This window comes from Wolffia australiana, chromosome 4 (assembly GCF_029677425.1).
Source record: "Wolffia australiana isolate 7733 chromosome 4, ASM2967742v1".
Classification (NCBI taxonomy): Eukaryota; Viridiplantae; Streptophyta; class Magnoliopsida; order Alismatales; family Araceae; genus Wolffia; species Wolffia australiana.
The window spans coordinates 16,313,533-16,332,741 of NC_135838.1; the positions used below are offsets into that span (position 1 = coordinate 16,313,533).

Below are 19,209 nucleotides of genomic sequence, written 5' to 3' on the forward strand. Positions count from 1 at the left end.
TATTTCCATCACTACAGTCCCAGTTCGGTCTGGTCAAATTAGTCCTCGGTCCTCAATATCCAACCCTAGTTAGAAGGTGTGGGCCACATCTTGGATCCCTCCACAATCACCTCTAACTTATATTTTATCATGAATTTCATATGAAGGAGTTCCATAAATTCATTATAGAAAATATGAAAAAACAAAAGGGATTTTACATCATGCCCAGTGTATAGATATGATCTTCCTCTATCTATCGACCCCATTTTGGATGTTCTCTAGAAGTTTCTTGGCAGCAGTACAAAGGCCCTCCAGGATCCTGGTAGTTCAGCCTAGTTGAAGTGTTTTGAATTGTTCTTCCTTGCCCATCATTTGCTTGCAAAGAAATTTCCTGATCCTAGCCAAGTATAAGGATTCAAGTTTAGGAAGAGTCATTAGGGATCAATACCCAAGCATCAACAATTTAGGAACCTATATCTAAAGTTTCATCATCATCCCATTCATTTCGCCTACCTTTACTTCATTTTACACCGCTTTCTCTCTCATGATGTCCATTTTCTATAATTTTCTTTTTATAGATCCCAAATTTTTCTTATCTCTAAACATTAACAACTATCTCTAGTTTCATCAATCAAAATGTTCACTTGAAAAGTCGTTCATTACCTTTCCAAAATCGCATTTTATTTCATACATATTCAGATCATGTTCAAATCTTGTCCAAATCTTGTTCTATTTTTAGTCTATTTTAGAGGGTTCCCGTCCAATTCCATCATCCAAACTTAGCCAAAATTGGGTTAAGTCTGAGTCTCTCTAGGGTATCCCACTGACCAGGAGATCCCTTTGACATGGAGCCGTTATTTGTGGGTCTGCCTGAAATTAAATAGAAATTTGTAAAGATAAATCATATTTATTATTTCTAGGTCTTTTCAAATTAAAATAAATTCTATAAAATATTTAAAATTAGTTTTTTGTCATTTTTCATCATTTTGCCTTTGAATTTTAAGCCTATAAAATTTATAAAAGCCAAATATATATTTCTCCTTTTCTGAAATTTGGATAAATCTATAATAAATCATATTAAATTATTTTAAATCATTTTCTTAACTTTCTGCCCGATAATAATTTTTTTAAAAATCAAAAAAATTATAAAATATTTTTTTCACTTGTGAGCTTATTTATTTCATTTGCAAGTGTAGAAAAAAATTGAAAAATTATTAGCACTTCCCTGTGGATCGACCCCTATTTACCTTATATTATGTATAGAGTATTAAGTGGAAAATCATTATAAATATTGTTGCTTAATTCAAAATTAAAACAACGACATAAAACCCTAAATTTGAACCCACCAGATAGTTATTAGAGATTGTCTTCATTTTATTATGTAATTTTATCCCTCCTACTAATCATGTTTTCAGCGTGCAATCAGCCGTACGAAGTCATGAGAGATACCGAGGGTAGATACAACTTTAATTTATCTTCCCTTGCACTCTTTATCTTTCCTAAAGTTTGCTTAAATATATATATCAATAATTCAAGAAGATAACTTAAAAGCGTGAACCAGTTTAATTAGCACCAAGTTCAGGGGGGTCTATAGTATGTTGGATCATTATCGATAAATTTTATGGGATTTCTCTTTCCTTTTGTTTTGCATTCAATTTTTTCATTCAAAGATTTCACATAAGTTTATTGTAGTTTCTTGATAGATATTGTCCCTACATTCAATATGTGAAATATTTATTCACTTTCCCTAAATTATCTTTAAAATATTTATTTCCAAATCTGTGAGCCTCTTTATCACTCCTTGGATCAATTTATAAGTCCACACCATACTTCTTTCAAGTATGTTCATCCCATGCCATGGAGGGTCCTTTGAATAGTGGACCAGTTTGGAGTTATTTTAGATTTGATTATTGCTAATTTGATTGTAATGTATTCAAAAATATATTTACAGGTGCGCTGACATGCAGGAAATTTGATTGATTAATATTATGACCTCATAAGTGATTGATTACTTCATACATTATTTACTTAAAGATAATGTTTCCACAGTCTCTCCTTGGAAAGTTGAGTTTGGTATCACACTAGTTGCGACAGAAGTATAATTCATTTTTCCTATTTGTTTGCATCAAAATGATCATAAATTTGTGTTATCATGATTAAAATTAGATATATATAAATGATTAATTCTGGTTTTTCCAGAATATTATGGCATTGTGGACATAGAGATATTAAGTTTCTAAGTCATTTTAAAAAATTATTAAAAGCTTTTATGGTTTTCCAGGTTAATTTTGAATTGAAAGTGTGTCGCAATCATATTCGTCTGGTTCTTTTATTCGATGATAATGTGCACCAATCATTGGGAAAAGTTGTCGTTGTGGGCACCAATCATGCCTAAATTTTTTAAGTGCCTTGGGACAGGTGGCAGATGAAATTTTCAGCCATTAACTCTGTAATAAATGTGAGATAACATACAAACATCCAAATTAAATCTGTAATAAATGCAAACACATGGTCGTAGGACAAAATGTAGAATCAAAATCATGAAAATGTGACAAGAATTGTGTACACATCTAAAATAAATGTGATAGTAATTCTTATCAATTCAGCCTCTAGATGATAAGAAGTATGCTATCCGTTTCATTTACAAGCACAATATGACCAAATCAAACAAATGAAGATTATGAAAGATAAAATTTTGAAACAAGCTTTCTTCATGAACTATATACTAAGCTCTCCCAGTAATGCACACATTTTATTGACAAACAGGCGTGGACAAGCATCAATTCAAGTTCCTTACAATCTAACTTATGAATGGCGGGTCATTCATTCTTAGCTACATAGGTATTTAAAAGACATTTTTTTCATTTTATACCTTCAAAAAATCTGCTCACACTGTAGCTAATGGCTGAAAATTCAACCATTGAGAGGCATTGGATTATTTTTTACAGTTGACAGGCATTGGATTTTGCATATATTGGCGTACTTTATTCACGAAAAAATGAGACTTCAGTTTTAGTACTGGTTGAATAGTCTAGCCTTCCAACAATATGTCCATTTTTTATTCACCCTATGCCGTGACAGAAAACATGATTGTGTCATATATCCTGCCAATCTATTTTTAGCATGTCTAAATGTTGGCTGCATATATCATTTGGTGTGTCTAAAATTATTGTTAACAATCATATTGGCTGCATATATCATTTGGTGTCTAAAAGCTTCTTCGGGCCTTCGAAATATTTCGATGTTTATCTCTTCTTCTCAGTTGTTTATTCCATTCCTCAAACTCTGAATACATACAACCCACCCACATTTTCCAACCAAGGAGAATAAGCTCAAGCTATGGATAACATAAAATGTGATATCTATTTCTCTGGAAAAAGTTTGAAGATAACATGCAGCTAAATATATATATAAACTAACTAATGGACACAGGTTCAGGAATTTACTGATAATAAAAAGAGAATAAATAAATAAAGACAGGAGACGCGCAGGGCCTCACCTCCATGCACTGGATACGACAAGGACACGGTTCTTCCAGCCAAGGTAGAGGGCACCGTCCCTCTCCTCAAGCCGATAGTGCTCGCAGTAATTCTCCAGCAGGGACTTGATGGTGGCATTGACAACGGGACTTAGTGGGCAAGGGGAGAAGCCAGCCATTGAGAAGCGCAGCTTCCACTTGCCCAGCAGCTCATGCCGCTCCATGCGTTCCGCCCCCTCGCAGGCTATAATGTTCACAATGTCTCTCGCCAGGCAGTGCTGCTCCACACTGATCCTCTCCTTGCTCTCCCGCGGCAGCCGCTCATCTATTGACTCGAATATTGCCGTGTAGAAGCTCAACGTCTCAATGAACCGAGTCAAGAACGGGGCTGTGTTTGTGTTGGACTCCTGCTCCACTAAAGTGACCACCTACAATGTCCATAATAAACCAAGCAAATAAATGAATCCCCGGTTGGATGCAGCAAAATAAAAAGAAATAAAGATTATGTTAAAAATGTCAATTTACCTTTGGAGAAAGCCCCTTGACCATCCTAAGCACCCTGTCTCGGTGGTTCCATGTACTCACACTCTCGTCAGGTATATGGTGCAACTGGTATGCGAAGTTCACTGCAAGGGCCTCCCCGGGCCGGACCCCTAAATGGGCGGCCTCGACCTCCGCAGGGTCCACCGCCACGCCGTGGAACTCAAATGGCACCCCACAGGACTTCGCCAGCTGGGCCAGCTGTCGGCCCACGATCTGCAGGCCGCCGCCTCTTGCATGAGCTGAGACAGGGTCATCGATGCCGGTGATTCGCACGTGTGGGGGGCCACCGGGACGTGCCGCCAGGGCCTGGATCAGGGTCACCCACTGGGTCCCCATGGCAATCTGGAAGTCAATGACGTGGACCCGTATCTCGCCCTTCAGCGCTTCTGCAATGGCACCATTGGCAGACATGTAACCGAACTTGAAGTAGGGGCAGACCTCGTAGAGCAAATGCATGTAGGAGAGAAGATCAGAGCTGGCAGGTTCCCGGCATTTGAGGGCCCTGTAGATGCAGCTCCCGGAGGACGCCAGCCTCGCAACCAAGCCTTCTAGAAGATATGCCCCAAGGCGCTGGATCGGGTCACCGGAGACGGACACCATCAGCCGCAGCTCTGCGGTGAGCAGCTCCACCAAGGGGATATTGTTGTCAGCAATGGCACTGGCGCAGGCAATCAGCATCTGCTTCAGATCTCCAAATGGGATCTGCATCATTTGGGCCTGCTCCGGCCCAATAACCACCTTCTCTAGCTCATTCATCTTGTGCTGGAGATGATGATGATGGTTCAAATCCTCTGCTGGGGAGGAGCTGGAGATGGGGGACCCGTATGTATGATCCGATTGGCTTGGATAAAGCGCAGTTGTGCTGCAGCTTGAAAGGCTGTAATCACTTAACCCAGATCTGGGGTCCGAATACTGCGAGCCCATCTCTTGGGGGTAGTAGAACGGATAAGAACTGTCAGAGTCCCCGTACTGGTTGGAAGCATGCATTTGGTTGAGCCACTTGGCGCCTGGCAAAGTGGAAAGAAAAGTGAGATGTCAGATCCCAGTCAATTGATATCAGAGTAAGATTTTAAAAAAGAGAGCATACAGAGAAGAAAGACTGGGGTTTTGGCGCCTGCTGTTCTTTAGTATGTGCAAAATGTTGGAAACCTGGATCACTTGCAGGTGGGGGACGGACTCTTTCTGCATCTATGGAACGGCTGCATCTTGGACTAAATCTACTACGCGGCCTGTGATATCAAAGAGTATTAATGGAAAAACTGTAGATAGTATTCATGAGATGGTCTTCGAAAAAGGATATATAGAGATTAACCATGTCGGCAAATGATTTAGAACGTGTTTCTTTACCCGCGAGATCATCGGGTGACGCAAAATAAGCATAGGATTGTATATATTTAACAAGTAATTTGGAGTACCCTCTCCAGGTCTATGACGAGAGAGTATGACACAGTGTTTTACAGCTTCGTGGAAATCTTAATTGAGAATCTCAACAAAAAAGTGGACTGTTCGAAGCTCAAAACAAGAGAAATGAATTCTTCACAATCATAAACATAAAAGTATATTTCCGGAGAGATGTAATTTAACAGCTCGGTGCAAATGCATCGGAAGGGATCAAACTTGTGCGACTTACGATTGTCAACACTAAAAAAGACCTAGGTCGCCCATTCCCAAAGAAAAGAATAAGCTCGGGATTCGAGCATGAATCAAGGTCACACCCTAATTGAAGTATTGTCGGTTTGACACGCACTCGCCTAATTACTCGTGTAAAACCAAGGTGATTCGAAGTTGGGCGGTTTTCGGGGCTCCTCCGGAAGAAATAGTAGATCAATTCACAAGCAGAATGAAAAACCTAAAACCGGACAGAGTTAGAAAGTGATATTCCTCGATTAGGAGTAGTACGACGCGGTTAACTCAATAGGAAGAAGAGCCAACGCTAGAACCGCCTCACGCGGGAAAGGGGAGACCAAGAGATGCGCACTAATTAATACCAATTATCCCAAAATCACCAGTTCAGCTCCGATCCTCAAGAACCATTAACGAGTCGGTCGGCACCAAGCACCGATCAACAGACCAAGCGGTCGGCAGGAGAAGAGCACAATCAAGACAGAACGAACAACCCCACAAACATAAGATTCCAACAGCTTAAACCCGGTAAAACAAACGGTCTCGACGACACAATCGTCCGCAAATCCTTCCAAAAATCCGGCGCAAGAACTCTTCTTGTTTATTGAAAATCTGATTGAACATGCGATCAGAGAACCAGAAAAAAGAATAACAAGAAAACCCATCACACCGACACGTCTAACGCATACCTTTCACAGATTTCGGAAAAAGCCTCCGCCACCGAGAGATTTTCAGGAGACTGGCACCAAGAACACCGGATGCAGCCAGACTGAGCAAGAGACCACCAACAATAATATCAACGCCGGGTCTGGAAGAATAAGCCTCAGACTTTGCCTTTATTCACGATACTGCCAGCGTCAAGATCACTATTTTATACAAAACAATCAGTATCATCGAGCAACTTGTAAACCAAGGATCGATAACGTGAAGAGATCGAGAAATCTGCTCTTTTTCGGATGAGCTCGGTCTCGTTGAAGGGCTTTTGGGGGACTTACGCGCAGGATTTAGCCAGAACAGATGTGTCCGTCTCTAAGCCATGTCGCACGCGTCTTGTAAGAACTCTTGGACGAATGTCGGCCTGACACATGTCACCACGTCGTTCGTTAGAAGACTGTCGGGGAATTCTCCCATTGGCCACACTGGTCAACTCGTTATCCCATTCCCTGGAATCTTCTTCACGCCCTTGATCATAAATCGCCATTAGGCTGGGCCCAAGTCCATCGTGTGTACCAAGAAATCACTACGAATAAATAAATAAATAAATAGGAAGAGAACGACAAATCAGATCCAACATATCGTTTTTATAAAAATTTCAGTGACATTACGACTTACGAATAAAGTAATGGCAGGATGTCACCACTATGCTTGTAATATAACCGGGATCGAGGAAATATACAAATAAAGTAATTACACTGGTTCGCCCATGTTTAACCTGTGAAGAACCTCTTCCACGATTGCCAAGGAAGAAATCCGCCTGAAAGTGAAGAGATTTCCTTCCTGAGCGACGAAGAGGACGAAGAATGGAACAGCGGAAATTTTCTTTTGACTTACCACAGCCAGGACAACGACCGTAGAGACCTTCAACTTGGACGAGCCCAGACCCGCCGCAGACCTCACATTTTTTCTGTGCTGCCTGAAGAGTTTTCGGATCATCAGAAATTGTCAGTAGATAAAATTTATATGAGAAAAAATACAACGGGCAAGACTAACATCAAATGCCAAGTTAATTGAAAAATATTTTGACCAAAAATGGATATTTGCAGCTGCTTCCATTCGAAGTAGACTTCGCGGAATGAGGGTGGATGGTCAAGATCCCAAATTGTTCCATTTGAAACGGAAAGACATCCATGGACGGATGACTGAACGAATGACATATCCTGTCTATCCTAAAACGGTTCCCCTCATCTGCTCCCCAACATAATTAGGAAAGTTGGAAGTTTAGGTGGCTATAGTTTGAACAAGCCCTGTAACAATTTTAGAGTTAGTCCTGGATTACTCTGGTTTTTTAAGGAACTTATGCGAGCACAAGTCTGTCAAAGGCATCCTCTTTCATAACGACCTTGCTGATCCTGCAGACAAATAAAACAGAGCAAGACCAAACATGAGCAAGCAGGCAAAGCAAACCCATCCACGTTCTCGTCAAGTGCAGAGAGCCAGGAAGTGGTTAGGATGTGTGACCAAAAAGAATGAGATGAAGAATCTCTGAGGTAGGATATCTCAAAACGGGCAATTGGAGGCTGCATCATCAACCATCAGTCTAAACATCTCACTCTCATTTCCTCACTTCCCCCATCCCCTCTTTTTGTTCCCTAGTGTGACACAAAATCCCTTTCAGCAGTGATATTTGTTAATTGGTATTTCAGAAAGTATACGCCAGCTCCAATCTGTCCAAACGTTAAGGGTCCCAGGCTAGACAAGAGTAATCAAGAGGAAGCCGGCAGAATGGCAAACAGATCCTGAAGATCTTAGAGTGTTTACCCTAGTAGTTGCACGGAAGAAGGCTATGCTTTGGAGAAGGATCAACATTGCTGAATGAACTTTCTAACAAAGATGGCTATGCTGTACACGGGTGAGAATCACGACTAAGTTTATACCATCATGGCGGACTGTCTTACAAAGTAAAACTGTCGCCTCCCACTCTGTCATCTATCAGAGAGAGAGAGGTAGAGGTCACTCCACCAAGGAAAGAGGAAGCATCCACCCTCCGATGGTCATCACTGAAGCGCTCAGGAGGTGTGGGAACGAGAACACAAATTCACTTGATTATGCTTTGCTGCTCTCCTAAAGGGAGGGCTGCCTTATTTAAAACAAGCACGCAAAAGGGCCTTTAATGGCCAGAGATACACTTCACGAGGAGTTGGGGGCCGTATTAAGAGTGTTGAATCACAACCCTAACTCCTGGCGCGATGTCATTTCTCCCCATGGCATTAGATATAATTGGGGTACTGATAGTTGTTGCCCCAATAAAAACCATACCAAAAGATAAGCGATGTCCATGCCCGGAAAGGGTCCTGAGTCAGATCACGAGGTAGAAGAAGGTTGAATGAAATAAGAGAGGATGGATGAGGATCATCATGCTCTGCACAGGGATAACTGTGCGGGCATGACAAGAGATCCTTTTGCTCTCCAACCCGCGGGCGTTCTGCAGTGGCCACCCCTCCAGATCCTCCTCTGCCAACTGTCCTCAAGGTGGAAAGAGTAGTGCTTCCACACTTAACCTGTCCTTTCCCACTGGCTCTAACAGTGGGAGAGTACACCACTTGACAGGAACCTCCAGACCAGCTGGTGTGCTTGTCATCCCCAGATTTCATCCTTAGAATCACTTCAGGCTCTGAGTGAATGTTAAGCTAATTACCCCTTTACGGTGGGATCGATCATGCAGTGTCGTCCCTGGATGCATGCTTCATTTGCTGGAAATGCATGAAAAGCTGGCTTGACGTATGTTTGTGTCTGGTGAGAATCTTTAAAGATACACCAACGCTCCGACCATGCTCTCATGAGAAATAAGACTGCGGTACCTAGGTGAGAGCTTCTGATGACACCTGGGGGCACATCAAGTTTGTTTAAGTACAGCCAGAGAAGCACCATAGTCAACATCTGCAGAGACATGTCTCTTCAAGTAAGACTCAGGTCCCCTCTCAATCAAACTCGTTAACCGCTCATCACAAAGATCATCAAAAGTTGGGCCCAATTGCTCCATTGACCATAGGGTCCTCTGGCAATTCATCTCTCAAATGACATTGGTATTCGCCAAATGTATGGGAAGGTAGTCTTCTATGGCACAAACATCCTGCAGGTCCAGGATGACCCTCTTGCATATTCCCCCGGCTGCAGTCGGATCCACCATTTCTCATCACCAGATGGTAGACAGAGGCTTCTTCATTACCCTCTCTCTTTTTGTAACCTGGGGCTGGGCCATTAATGAACCTGTCCATAGCGGTTCAAAATTGTTTCCTTTTTCTGTCTCTTATTCTGGGACCACTTACGAGTTACCCATAATGGGCCTAACCTTTCGTAACTGGTATTCATACCAGAACCTAATTCAAGATAAGTGAGGATTTCTCTTATAAGCCCTAGAAGGGTACAAGAGCTGCTACTGAAGCAATGGCTAACACCACCCCATAATTTAATGTCTGGATCAAGGGTAATCTCAGTTCATCTACTAGCTCCTCGTTCATGAAGTAGTATGTGGCTCCTCAATCCACCGATCACATAAAAACCTTGATCTAGAAAAATCAGGCGCCATTCCGATGACTGTGGTTCCCCAACATGGACTTATCATTGAGGAGAACCATAACCTCTTCGCTAGCCTATCCTGAACTTCTGGTTCATTTAAGGCAAGCCGACATTTCACGCTAGAGGTGGCTACGGTCGTATAACTGGATCATGACCTTATATAATGGCTATGTGATACGAACCTTCCTAAGGTTTACAAAAGACAAAATAAATCAATATTGACTGTTACTAGTGACGGTTATGACAGTTATGCACAGAATTGTCGACAATTCCAAGATTGTGTCAAATACGGAAGAATCTCGTTCTTCAGCAGTATTTGATAGCAAATTCAAAAGGGGAGCTATGCCCACTTTTCAGGGACACAACCCAAAGGGTTGGATCAAGTTGGTAGAAAGATTTTTTCAGCTGCATCCAATGGAGGATTCCGATAAAATGCATTTGATCGCTTTACACATGGATGGAGAAGCCCAAGATTGGTTCTACTATGCAGAAAAGGAGTTTGGAATGAAATCCTACGAGGATTTCCTTCGTCAACTTAACTCGAGGTATCGCATCAGTACTTTGGACCTGTATAAATCATTCCTAGAAATTCAACAAACAGGGTTTGTGTCGGAATACAGGTCACGTTTTGAACGTATAGTGCAACTCCTTCCGCACTTGGATAAAGATATCAAGGAATACAACTATATCAGGGGATTGAAGCCAGAAATTCAGCGTGAAGTCATCAAAGCCAAAATGTTCGGATTGCAAGAAATCATGGACATTTCTATCCAATCAGAGCTTGATCTGGGTATTCTTTATCGTGCTTGGCAGAACAATCCATCATATCCATTAGCCAATGTGGATGAATTGACCCAGCATTCGATTTCGGTATCGTCTGGAGAAATCACTACACCTTCTTATAGTAAGTCAGCCATACCCTCAAATAAGGATAAGCACGTATCCTCACCACCCGGCAAGCCAGGCTTGACAAATCATCGATTGGCTCAAACTCCGCTAAATAAAAGCATTAAATTGTCAGAAGCAGAATTAAAACTGAGGCGGGAAAAAGGACTCTGCTTTAATTGCACTGAGAAGTACAGCCCTGGTCATCGTTGTAAAAAGAATATCAACCTTATATTGATTACTGAAGAAGGCGAAGAACTTCCAGTTTCTGATACTGACACTTTGAATGAGGACGAGTTGGAACCTATACAGCAAAATTCACTCTTTACTGTTCAAGTTCATACGTCAGATCTATATAAGCCCCAAGGCATGATTAAATTCTGGGGGCATACAGATGGTTATCCTATCAGGATATTAATAGACTCAGGGGAACACACAATTGTATCGATATTCGTCTTGCAAAGATAGCACACATCCCTATGGTTAACGGACCCAACTATGATCTAGTAGGCGCGCTTGGAATTATTCAAAAACAGTCTTGTTATTGTGTCAATGTGCCTCTATCTATGCAAGGTTTGGAATTTTTTGAAGACTTCTTACCCGTGGAATTACCTGACATGGAGGTTGTATTAGGAGTCCAATGGATCAAAAGACTCGATTGGTATTATGGAAACTTCAAACTACTTCAACTAAAGTTCCTGTGGCATAACCAACTATGGACGATATGTGCTGATGAAGATCTTTTACCAAGAGGTGTACAACTACCCTCAGCAGTAGACATCATTGACAGTAAGCAACACCTGTGGAAACTACACCAATATTGTAACATAAACTCAGCCCAGGTATTCTCTCTTACTTCTTGCTCAGCTATTTACTACAAATATCAACAGAGATATCCCTCCGTTTTCTCTTCAACTCTAACTTTTCCACCAGCGAGAACAGTAGATCATCGAATTGTCCTTGATCCAATAGCAAGGCCAGTCAACCAAAGACCTTATAGATATTCACACCAACATAAATCGGCATTGGAGAAATTAGTTAATGAGTTATTGGAATGCCATTATATATGACGTTCTAGTAGCCCTTTTGCAAGCCCACATTGCTAGTAAAAAAGAAAGATGGAAATTGGAGGCTTTGTGTGGATTACAGAGCTTTGAACAAAATAACAATTCCAAATAGGTACCCTATTTCCTTGGTGGACGACCTTTTTGACGAGTGACAAGGAGCCAAGGTATTCTCTAAACTGGATCTTAAGTCGGGCTACTATCAAATACGGATGCACAAAGCAGATGTGGAGAAAACTGCATTTAAAACTCATCATGGGCATTATGAATTTGTGGTAATGCCTTTTGGGTTAACTAATGCGCCAGCGACATTTCAAGAACTGATGAATACCATTTTTGAACACCAACAACGGCGTTTTGTTTTGGTTTTCTTTGATGACATATTGGTATATAGCAAGAGTAAAGAAGAACATCGGCAACATTTGGAACAAGTATTCGAAATTTTAGAGGCAAATCAATTGAAGGTCAACGGTAACAAATGTACCTTATTAACAGATCATGTTGAATATTTGGGGCATTGGATTTCCGACAAAGGAGTGGAAACAGATGCAGTCAAAATTAAAGCTGTCAAAGATTGGCCAAAACCAGGAACTCTGAAACAGCTACGGGGGTTTCTTGGCCTCACCAATTACTACAGACGATTTGTCAAAAATTATGCTGAAAAAGCTAGTCCTTTGACTGCTTTATAAAAGAAAGGCGCTTTCCAGTGGTCTTCCGAAGCAGAATCAGCATTTGTACAATTAAAATTGGCATTATCATCACCGCCCATTTTGAAATTACCAGATTTTTCTAAACCTTTTATCCTAGAGACAGACGCTTCAGGAACCGGAGTTGGCGCAGTATTAATCCAGGAATCGCACCCTATTGCTTATTTTAGCAAGATGCTTGGAGCAAAAGCTAAATTAAAGTCAGCTTATGAAAGGGAATTTATGGCAGTAGTGTTGGCCGTACAACACTGGAAGCACTATTTAATTTTTGATAAATTCTTAATCCTTACCGATCAGTTCAGCTTAAAATATTTAAATGATCAAGCAGAAGTACCACCACAGTATCATAAATAGTTGACCAAGCTTATGGGGTTCAGTTTCGAGATCAAATATAAAGCCGAACAAAACAACATCGTCGCCGATTCATTATCCAGATCCCATTCTGATTTCCTACCGCAATGTAATGCAATTACCATGACACATTGGCTGGATAAACCACTATTAGAAAAAGAATTGTTTCAAGATAGTACTTTAGCCAAGCTTATTGAAAATCCCAAAATTCAAGGTACAGCCCCAGTACATTATTCTTACAAACAAGGGCTACTTTTCTATAAGAATAGAATTGTTTTACCCAAACAATCGACATTACTTCTTTGTGTTTTCCGTGAATTTCATGACAGCAAGGTGGGAGGACACGGAGGCTTCCAAAAAACATATAAGAGAATCGCCCAACAGTTCATATGGAAAGGAATGAAAGCTGACATTAAAAAGTATGTATCAGAATGTCTTATATGCCAAACGCATAAAACTTCTAATCTGTCTCCCGCCGGATTACTCCAGCCCTTACCCATTCCAAACCAAATTTGGGAAGATATTTCTTTGGATTTCATAGGACTGCCAACTTCTCGCGGGTTCAACGCTATACTTGTAGTGGTCGATCGATTATCCAAGTACGGCCATTTTCTCCCTCTAAAGCACCCTTTCTCGGCCTACACCATAGCTGGTGTGTTTGCAAAAGAAATCATAAAACTACATGGGGTCCCTGCTTCTATAGTCTCAGATCGGGGTAGCCTATTTACGAGTTACTTTTGGAAGGAACTTCACAAATTACAAGGAACAGAAATTCGCCTGACTTCATCTTATCACCCGGAGGCAAATGGCCAAACTGAAGTTACCAACAGGGGATTAGAATGCTACTTGCGGTGTTTCGCATCTGAACATCCAAAAACTTGGGTGACATTTCTGCATTGGGCAGAGTATAGCTACAACACATCGTTTCACTCATCAATCAAGATGTCGCCTTTCCAAGTGGTTTACGGCAGAGAACCTCCCTCGTTGTTACGTTATGAGGATTCTCCATCTCCAACTGATTCGTTGGATCAATTATTAAAAGAAAGAGATATGTTATTATCCAAAATTAAACAAAAGTTAACCATGGCCCAAAGTTATATGAAGAACCAAGAAGACTCACACCGACGTTTGATGTTGGCGATATGGTATATGTTAAGATACAACCATATCGAATGGTCACCTTAGCAAAGAAACAGTCTGAAAAATTATCTGCAAAATTTTATGGTCCCTATAAAATACTACAAAAAATTGATTTAGTGGCGTATAAATTAGAATTGCCTAAGGAATCTTCTCTACATCCGGTCTTTCATGTATCCAAGTTAAAAAAGGCTTTAGGAGAAACGACTGCTTTTTATCCTATACCCACTAATATTTCTTCATCTTATGAATGGCAGGTTCTACCTGAGGCTATTTTGTCCAAAAAAATGACTCGTGATGGCCTTAAAATCCTAGTTAAATGGAAGGAATTGCCCGAGCTAGAAGCTACCTGGGAAGATCTTGAACTATTTCAAGCTCAGTTTCCAACTTTTCAAATTGAGGACAATTTGATTCTTCAGAGCGGGAGTATTGATACGAACCTTCCTAAGGTTTACAAAAGACGAAATAAATCAATATTGACTGTTACTAGTGACGGTTATGACAGTTATGCACAGAATTCGTTGGAATCTTATTGGAGAGCAAATCAGAGCAACAACAGAACTGTAGTACCTGAAGAAGCACTTCCAACTGAGGCATCTTTTCTCAAAGACTCCAAGGGTGGCAGCCAACAGACACCACCCTTGGACATGTTCGAAGAGGATATTGAAGAATAACTGTCGAAATTGTGTAATATAAATATGTGTAAGTTATGTATGTATGAAGTAGGTAATTAGTCTCTCTGGAGTGGAGGGAAGGTTCCTAAGGCTCTTAAGACTTCTTCTTAAGAGAGAAGGACGGCGAGCTATCGCTGTGATTTATCTAGTTCTGTCATTGTGTACTCTGTGTAACATTGTTCAAGAAGTGATTATACAGCGTGTATCTATTTATTGCATCCTGAATTGTATCTTCTGGCGGGTTGTAACACTATGCTCCCCTATCTCCTGAATTTCTCTGCTCGAAGAACCACCCATCTGGTCAAAAGTAGGCGGGGATTGAGCAATTGAATTCTGAGTCCATCGCAGAATTCAATTGCCTGGGCCCTATCCATGATAGGTTGACACAGCACATAGTTCTATGGAGATTGAGCTCCACTCTGATCTCTGCCTTCCAGCCATTGATGAAAGCTCATTTCAATGCTGCCGCAGGTACTCTCTGACATATTATCTCTAAAATGGTATTAATCAAAGAAAACGGGGCACACATGCACTGCTAGGTTGAAGTTTGCCAACGTGCTAGATCGACGCTGCAGATCCAATCTTCTTGATGACCTTGCCTTCTGGTAGAAATCTTTGGAATCCCGAGCTCCACTGCCCTCCTCGTGACCTGGCCGAATGCAGTCCCGGTCTGAGAGGAAATGACCAACCACCTGTTTCTTGAATCTCTTTCCCCCCCCCCTCTTATATGATTCTTCTGGGGCTCTTGTTCTTTAATGGGATTATCTTCCACCCTTTCTTAATGGCCCGTCTTAGCCCTTTTATTCCTATGTCGTCAAGTGCTGCTTCAAGTGACGATCGTCTGAGCTCTTCTATGTAGTTGACTTAGGGTCAGCCCTTGATTGACATTTGTTCTGACGCCTGTTGAACCCTGCCTCCTCGGTCTGCGTCTCACATTGACGTCCCTTCTTTCACCCCTGTTGACCATATCACTCTCACAGTGGTCTATGATAACAGATCTAACTCCCATCAATACACAGTGATGGTCCTGGTATGGCACATCTTGAGTAGTGTCTCCAAAGGACGCACCATTGCGCCACCTTCAAGACGTCCACGCAGACAAGATTTTAATTCTTGTCAGTCTCAGAAAGGGGATTGTGGTAGAGTCCACAGGTAGAGAGAGATGAGGGCAGAGGGATGCTACACTGGAAGAGGGATAACCAATGATAGGGGAGTCATCGATGGAAGACAGATGACATCGCTGCTGGGAAAGCAGGTATTTTTTTTCTGCCTTGGCCAAAGAGTGAGGGTTACACTAACGAGGCTAAGCGGAGAGGGACGGGGACAAGTGGGATGGGGACTCACAGGTTGCATATTCCACGCTGCTGTTGAGAGTGTCAGACACTTTAGAGGCCCGACTGGGATCTTGGGCTCTTTTAGTTTTTCTTCTGAAATGGTTCTTGAAATTTACTTACCCAGTGTTAGATCATCAAGGCCCAATAAGGGAAATTAAGCTAACTAATGCGCCCGAGGCCTTGTAAATGTAATAGATTAACCCTAGGGTGATTAATAAAATACTAACCTAAAATGAACATTAATAAGGGCCAAATGAAGGCCCATTAATTACCCACTAAGGGCCCATTAAGGGCCCAATGGTGAGGTGGCTGATTAAGGCCAATATTAGGCCCATAAAAGGCCTAATATTCACTGGGCCTGAAATACTTCAGGCCCAGGCTCCAACGGTCAGGAATCTGACCGTTGGACAGCCAGCTACAAAAAGAGGCAGCTGGCTGGTTGACTTTTCTTCCCTCTTCAACGGTCATATTTTTCTAAAAAATATGACCGTTAAAAGGGGACTCTCTCTCTCTCCTGTTTTTAAGTGTATAAAAAGGGGGCCTGCTGAAGTGGAAAAATGTGAGATTCTTTTGCCCCATTTCCTGGCTGTGTTCCTCTCTTCCTCTTTTCTCTTCTCTCCTTTTTTCTCTCTTTCCTCCTTTTTTCACACCCAGCACAGTATTGCATCAGGAGCCTGCTGGAGATCCCAAGGACAGGGGACTGCCAAAGAGGGAAGGGGGATGGCCCAGGGAGAGAGGAGATTTTGCGGGATAGGCTACCAATGGGCCAACTCTGCTTTAGCTTCTTTTCTAATCTTCTCAAAAGGAGGGCTTCAGATATTTAAAGGGAAAATTCCCGGAAATTCAAAAGACTATAATACCCCTCTAGGGATGAAATGATGAAAATAACCCGGTCTAGGGTAGTTTCAGGGACACTTGAAAAAATCTGAATTCTATATGGATGCAACCAGAAAATGCCAACAAGAGTTGAATGCTCAACGGATGATTTATTGATGTATGACTAAACCTATGCTGTTATCCTTAGCAAGGCCACACAATGAAACAATAGCACCTTCTTCAAGCCATTAAATTACAAAATCAGGTCAAACCAATTGCCTATTACTTGTTATTCCAAGGAGCAAACATTCATAGTCTCATCGTTTTGTAAATGAAGCATCTGAAGAGAACATATCAGTAGAGCCAGCCCTCACCACCTGCCCTGGTTAGTTAACAAACCTCTAGTTTTACTTGACATGCAACTGATTCCCATGGTTGGGAGGTTGTTTGTTTGCCGAAAGGATCTGCCTAGATCTAAAACAGCTACAAAACATGCCTGAGAAATCCAACTCCTTTTCCTTGATTCACAAATAGAATATGACGAAACGTGTGCAAGAGAATACAGTGCAAGGAGCACAGGACTTAATTGATAACAAAGGTAGAAATGTCTGACTAAGGGCCATCAATATACAAAACCGGGACTCAATCCATTCGAACATCGTTCGAGTGGTAAGAAATGGGAAGGGGTAATGGCTTCTGAGAAGAGCAATGCGAAGGCTCTCTAGGGAGGGAGGAGCACCCCAATTAGGGATGTTCTGCAGCCTTAACCTCCTATCATCCCTATTGTTCTCTCATTCCGTAGTCTCTTCCACTTGTTTCTAAGGTGGGATGCAACAACTTTATTTTGAAATGAAGAGTTGATTTAGATATTTCTCCCGATCGGGACAGTTGTGTCCTTAGTCCTTACAGAAATATGGATTTCAGAGAAACTCAACTACGGAAGGAATTTCTATAAAAACTAGTTATCGTCAAGAATTTTGGACAGAAGAAAACAAGATTATTTTCGTTTTCACCGACTCAGTGTGGACGGAAACAAGATTATCGTTGCAAACATGAAAACACGAGTTTCCATGGCTCAGTTAAAAATGCGAAAAATCTTTCTTTTACTCCATTTATTAGGGTTTCAAGTTTTTCACATACACTGAAGGGAGGGTCTGTCCTGGATCAAGTTTTAGTTTCTACCCCACCAGATTGGACAATTAATCTTCACCCAGTACGAGTTGTTCTTCCTAGACCGAATAACATATTTGATGGAAGAATTATCCTCGACCAATTAACTAAATTAGCATAAAAATACAAGAAAAAACACAATTCTATTTCAACACAAGAACCCAGTAAATCAAAGCACAACCAAAATCGGACGGAAAACAATCTTCATCTTTCCATCGGGATGAGTCAAGATCTGCTTACAATTCTTTTCCCAAACTCGATTCCGGCGACGACGAACGGCATCATCCCGGCTGCAAAATTTCCGACAAAAATTAAACTACCCCGAAAGAAACACAACAAATTCAACTCGAATTCCAAGATAGGGGTACCCAAGGCGCCAATAACGATCTGCCAGGTGACTTCAACGGGAGGGAGCTCGGACGGTCCCTCGACGGCTCTGACAACATGGGAAGATCGCCCGGCGCGCCTCGCTCTCTCTTCTCGAGCCCATCCTCTTCGAAGGGAGGCGGAGTTGGCCCTCGATCGGCGACCCGCCGCCCGTATCGCCGTCGCAGAGCTCCGACTTAGTGCAATTCTCGGCACTGACGAAACTTCCATTGCAGTTCGCGAAGCGCAGATCGGAGAGTTCTTGTGGCCTGCGCTGGCGGGAACAGTTCATCCACCAGTTCACACTTCTTACAGTTCATTTTATATATACTCGTCCAGACTGGATTCTTCTTTGAAACCCCTCCTTTATTTTCAAATTTCTCTGAAAATCCTATACAATGGAAATTCTTATAGCAGATTGAGATATTAGGAGTGTATGCAGAGTTTTTTTTTTGAGATAACAATTTTTATAACAGTAAGCCATTGAGTTTGCTAGGGACCGGGGATCAAATCGAATGTTTTGATCAGTCAAAACCCGGTTCGATCTGATTGATCTGATCGAGATTGATCTACAGATTTGATTGATTTGAGTTGACTTATCGTGATTGATTGAAAGTTTAATGTTACTGTTTGAACAAATTCAAAAAGTTTGAAAGTTCTGATTAAGTTTTCCATTTCCAGGGCCCATCAAACCTCACTGTACCTTATACCCTCCACTACAACCTTATACTGGGTCCTTCTCTTTTCATGATCCTTCATCATCTTCCCCCAATTCCTGTGCTGCCATACAGGACCGAGTTTTCTAGGCCTATCACCAACCACAAGAGATCCACAAAGGCCCACTCC

At 41.6% G+C, this 19,209-nt stretch overlaps 2 protein-coding genes across 3 annotated transcripts; both read right to left on the reverse strand.

The window, feature by feature from the left end:
• Positions 1–3,323: 3,323 nt before the first annotated feature.
• LOC144702093 (scarecrow-like protein 21) lies at positions 3,324–6,838 on the reverse strand. 2 transcript variants are annotated; one of them, XM_078573982.1, is made up of 5 exons: positions 6,619–6,838; positions 6,313–6,489; positions 5,088–5,229; positions 3,983–5,007; positions 3,324–3,885 (listed from the first exon to the last, which is right to left on the reverse strand). In XM_078573982.1, the coding sequence occupies exons 4-5, from the start codon at positions 4,985–4,987 to the stop codon at positions 3,475–3,477; spliced, it is 1,416 nt and encodes a 471-aa protein (XP_078430108.1). In that variant the 5' UTR covers positions 4,988–5,007; positions 5,088–5,229; positions 6,313–6,489; positions 6,619–6,838; the 3' UTR covers positions 3,324–3,474. The 2 variants fall into 2 exon arrangements, with proteins under 2 accessions (XP_078430108.1, XP_078430107.1); XM_078573981.1 differs by having other exon boundaries at positions 6,313–6,838.
• Positions 6,839–6,902: 64 nt separating this feature from the next.
• On the reverse strand, positions 6,903–18,655 carry LOC144702094 (uncharacterized). The gene is made up of 4 exons (XM_078573983.1): positions 18,366–18,655; positions 18,238–18,287; positions 7,175–7,256; positions 6,903–7,097 (listed from the first exon to the last, which is right to left on the reverse strand). Exons 1-4 carry the CDS (start codon positions 18,592–18,594, stop codon positions 7,051–7,053), a joined length of 408 nt encoding a protein of 135 aa, XP_078430109.1. The 5' UTR covers positions 18,595–18,655; the 3' UTR covers positions 6,903–7,050.
• Positions 18,656–19,209: the final 554 nt, after the last annotated feature.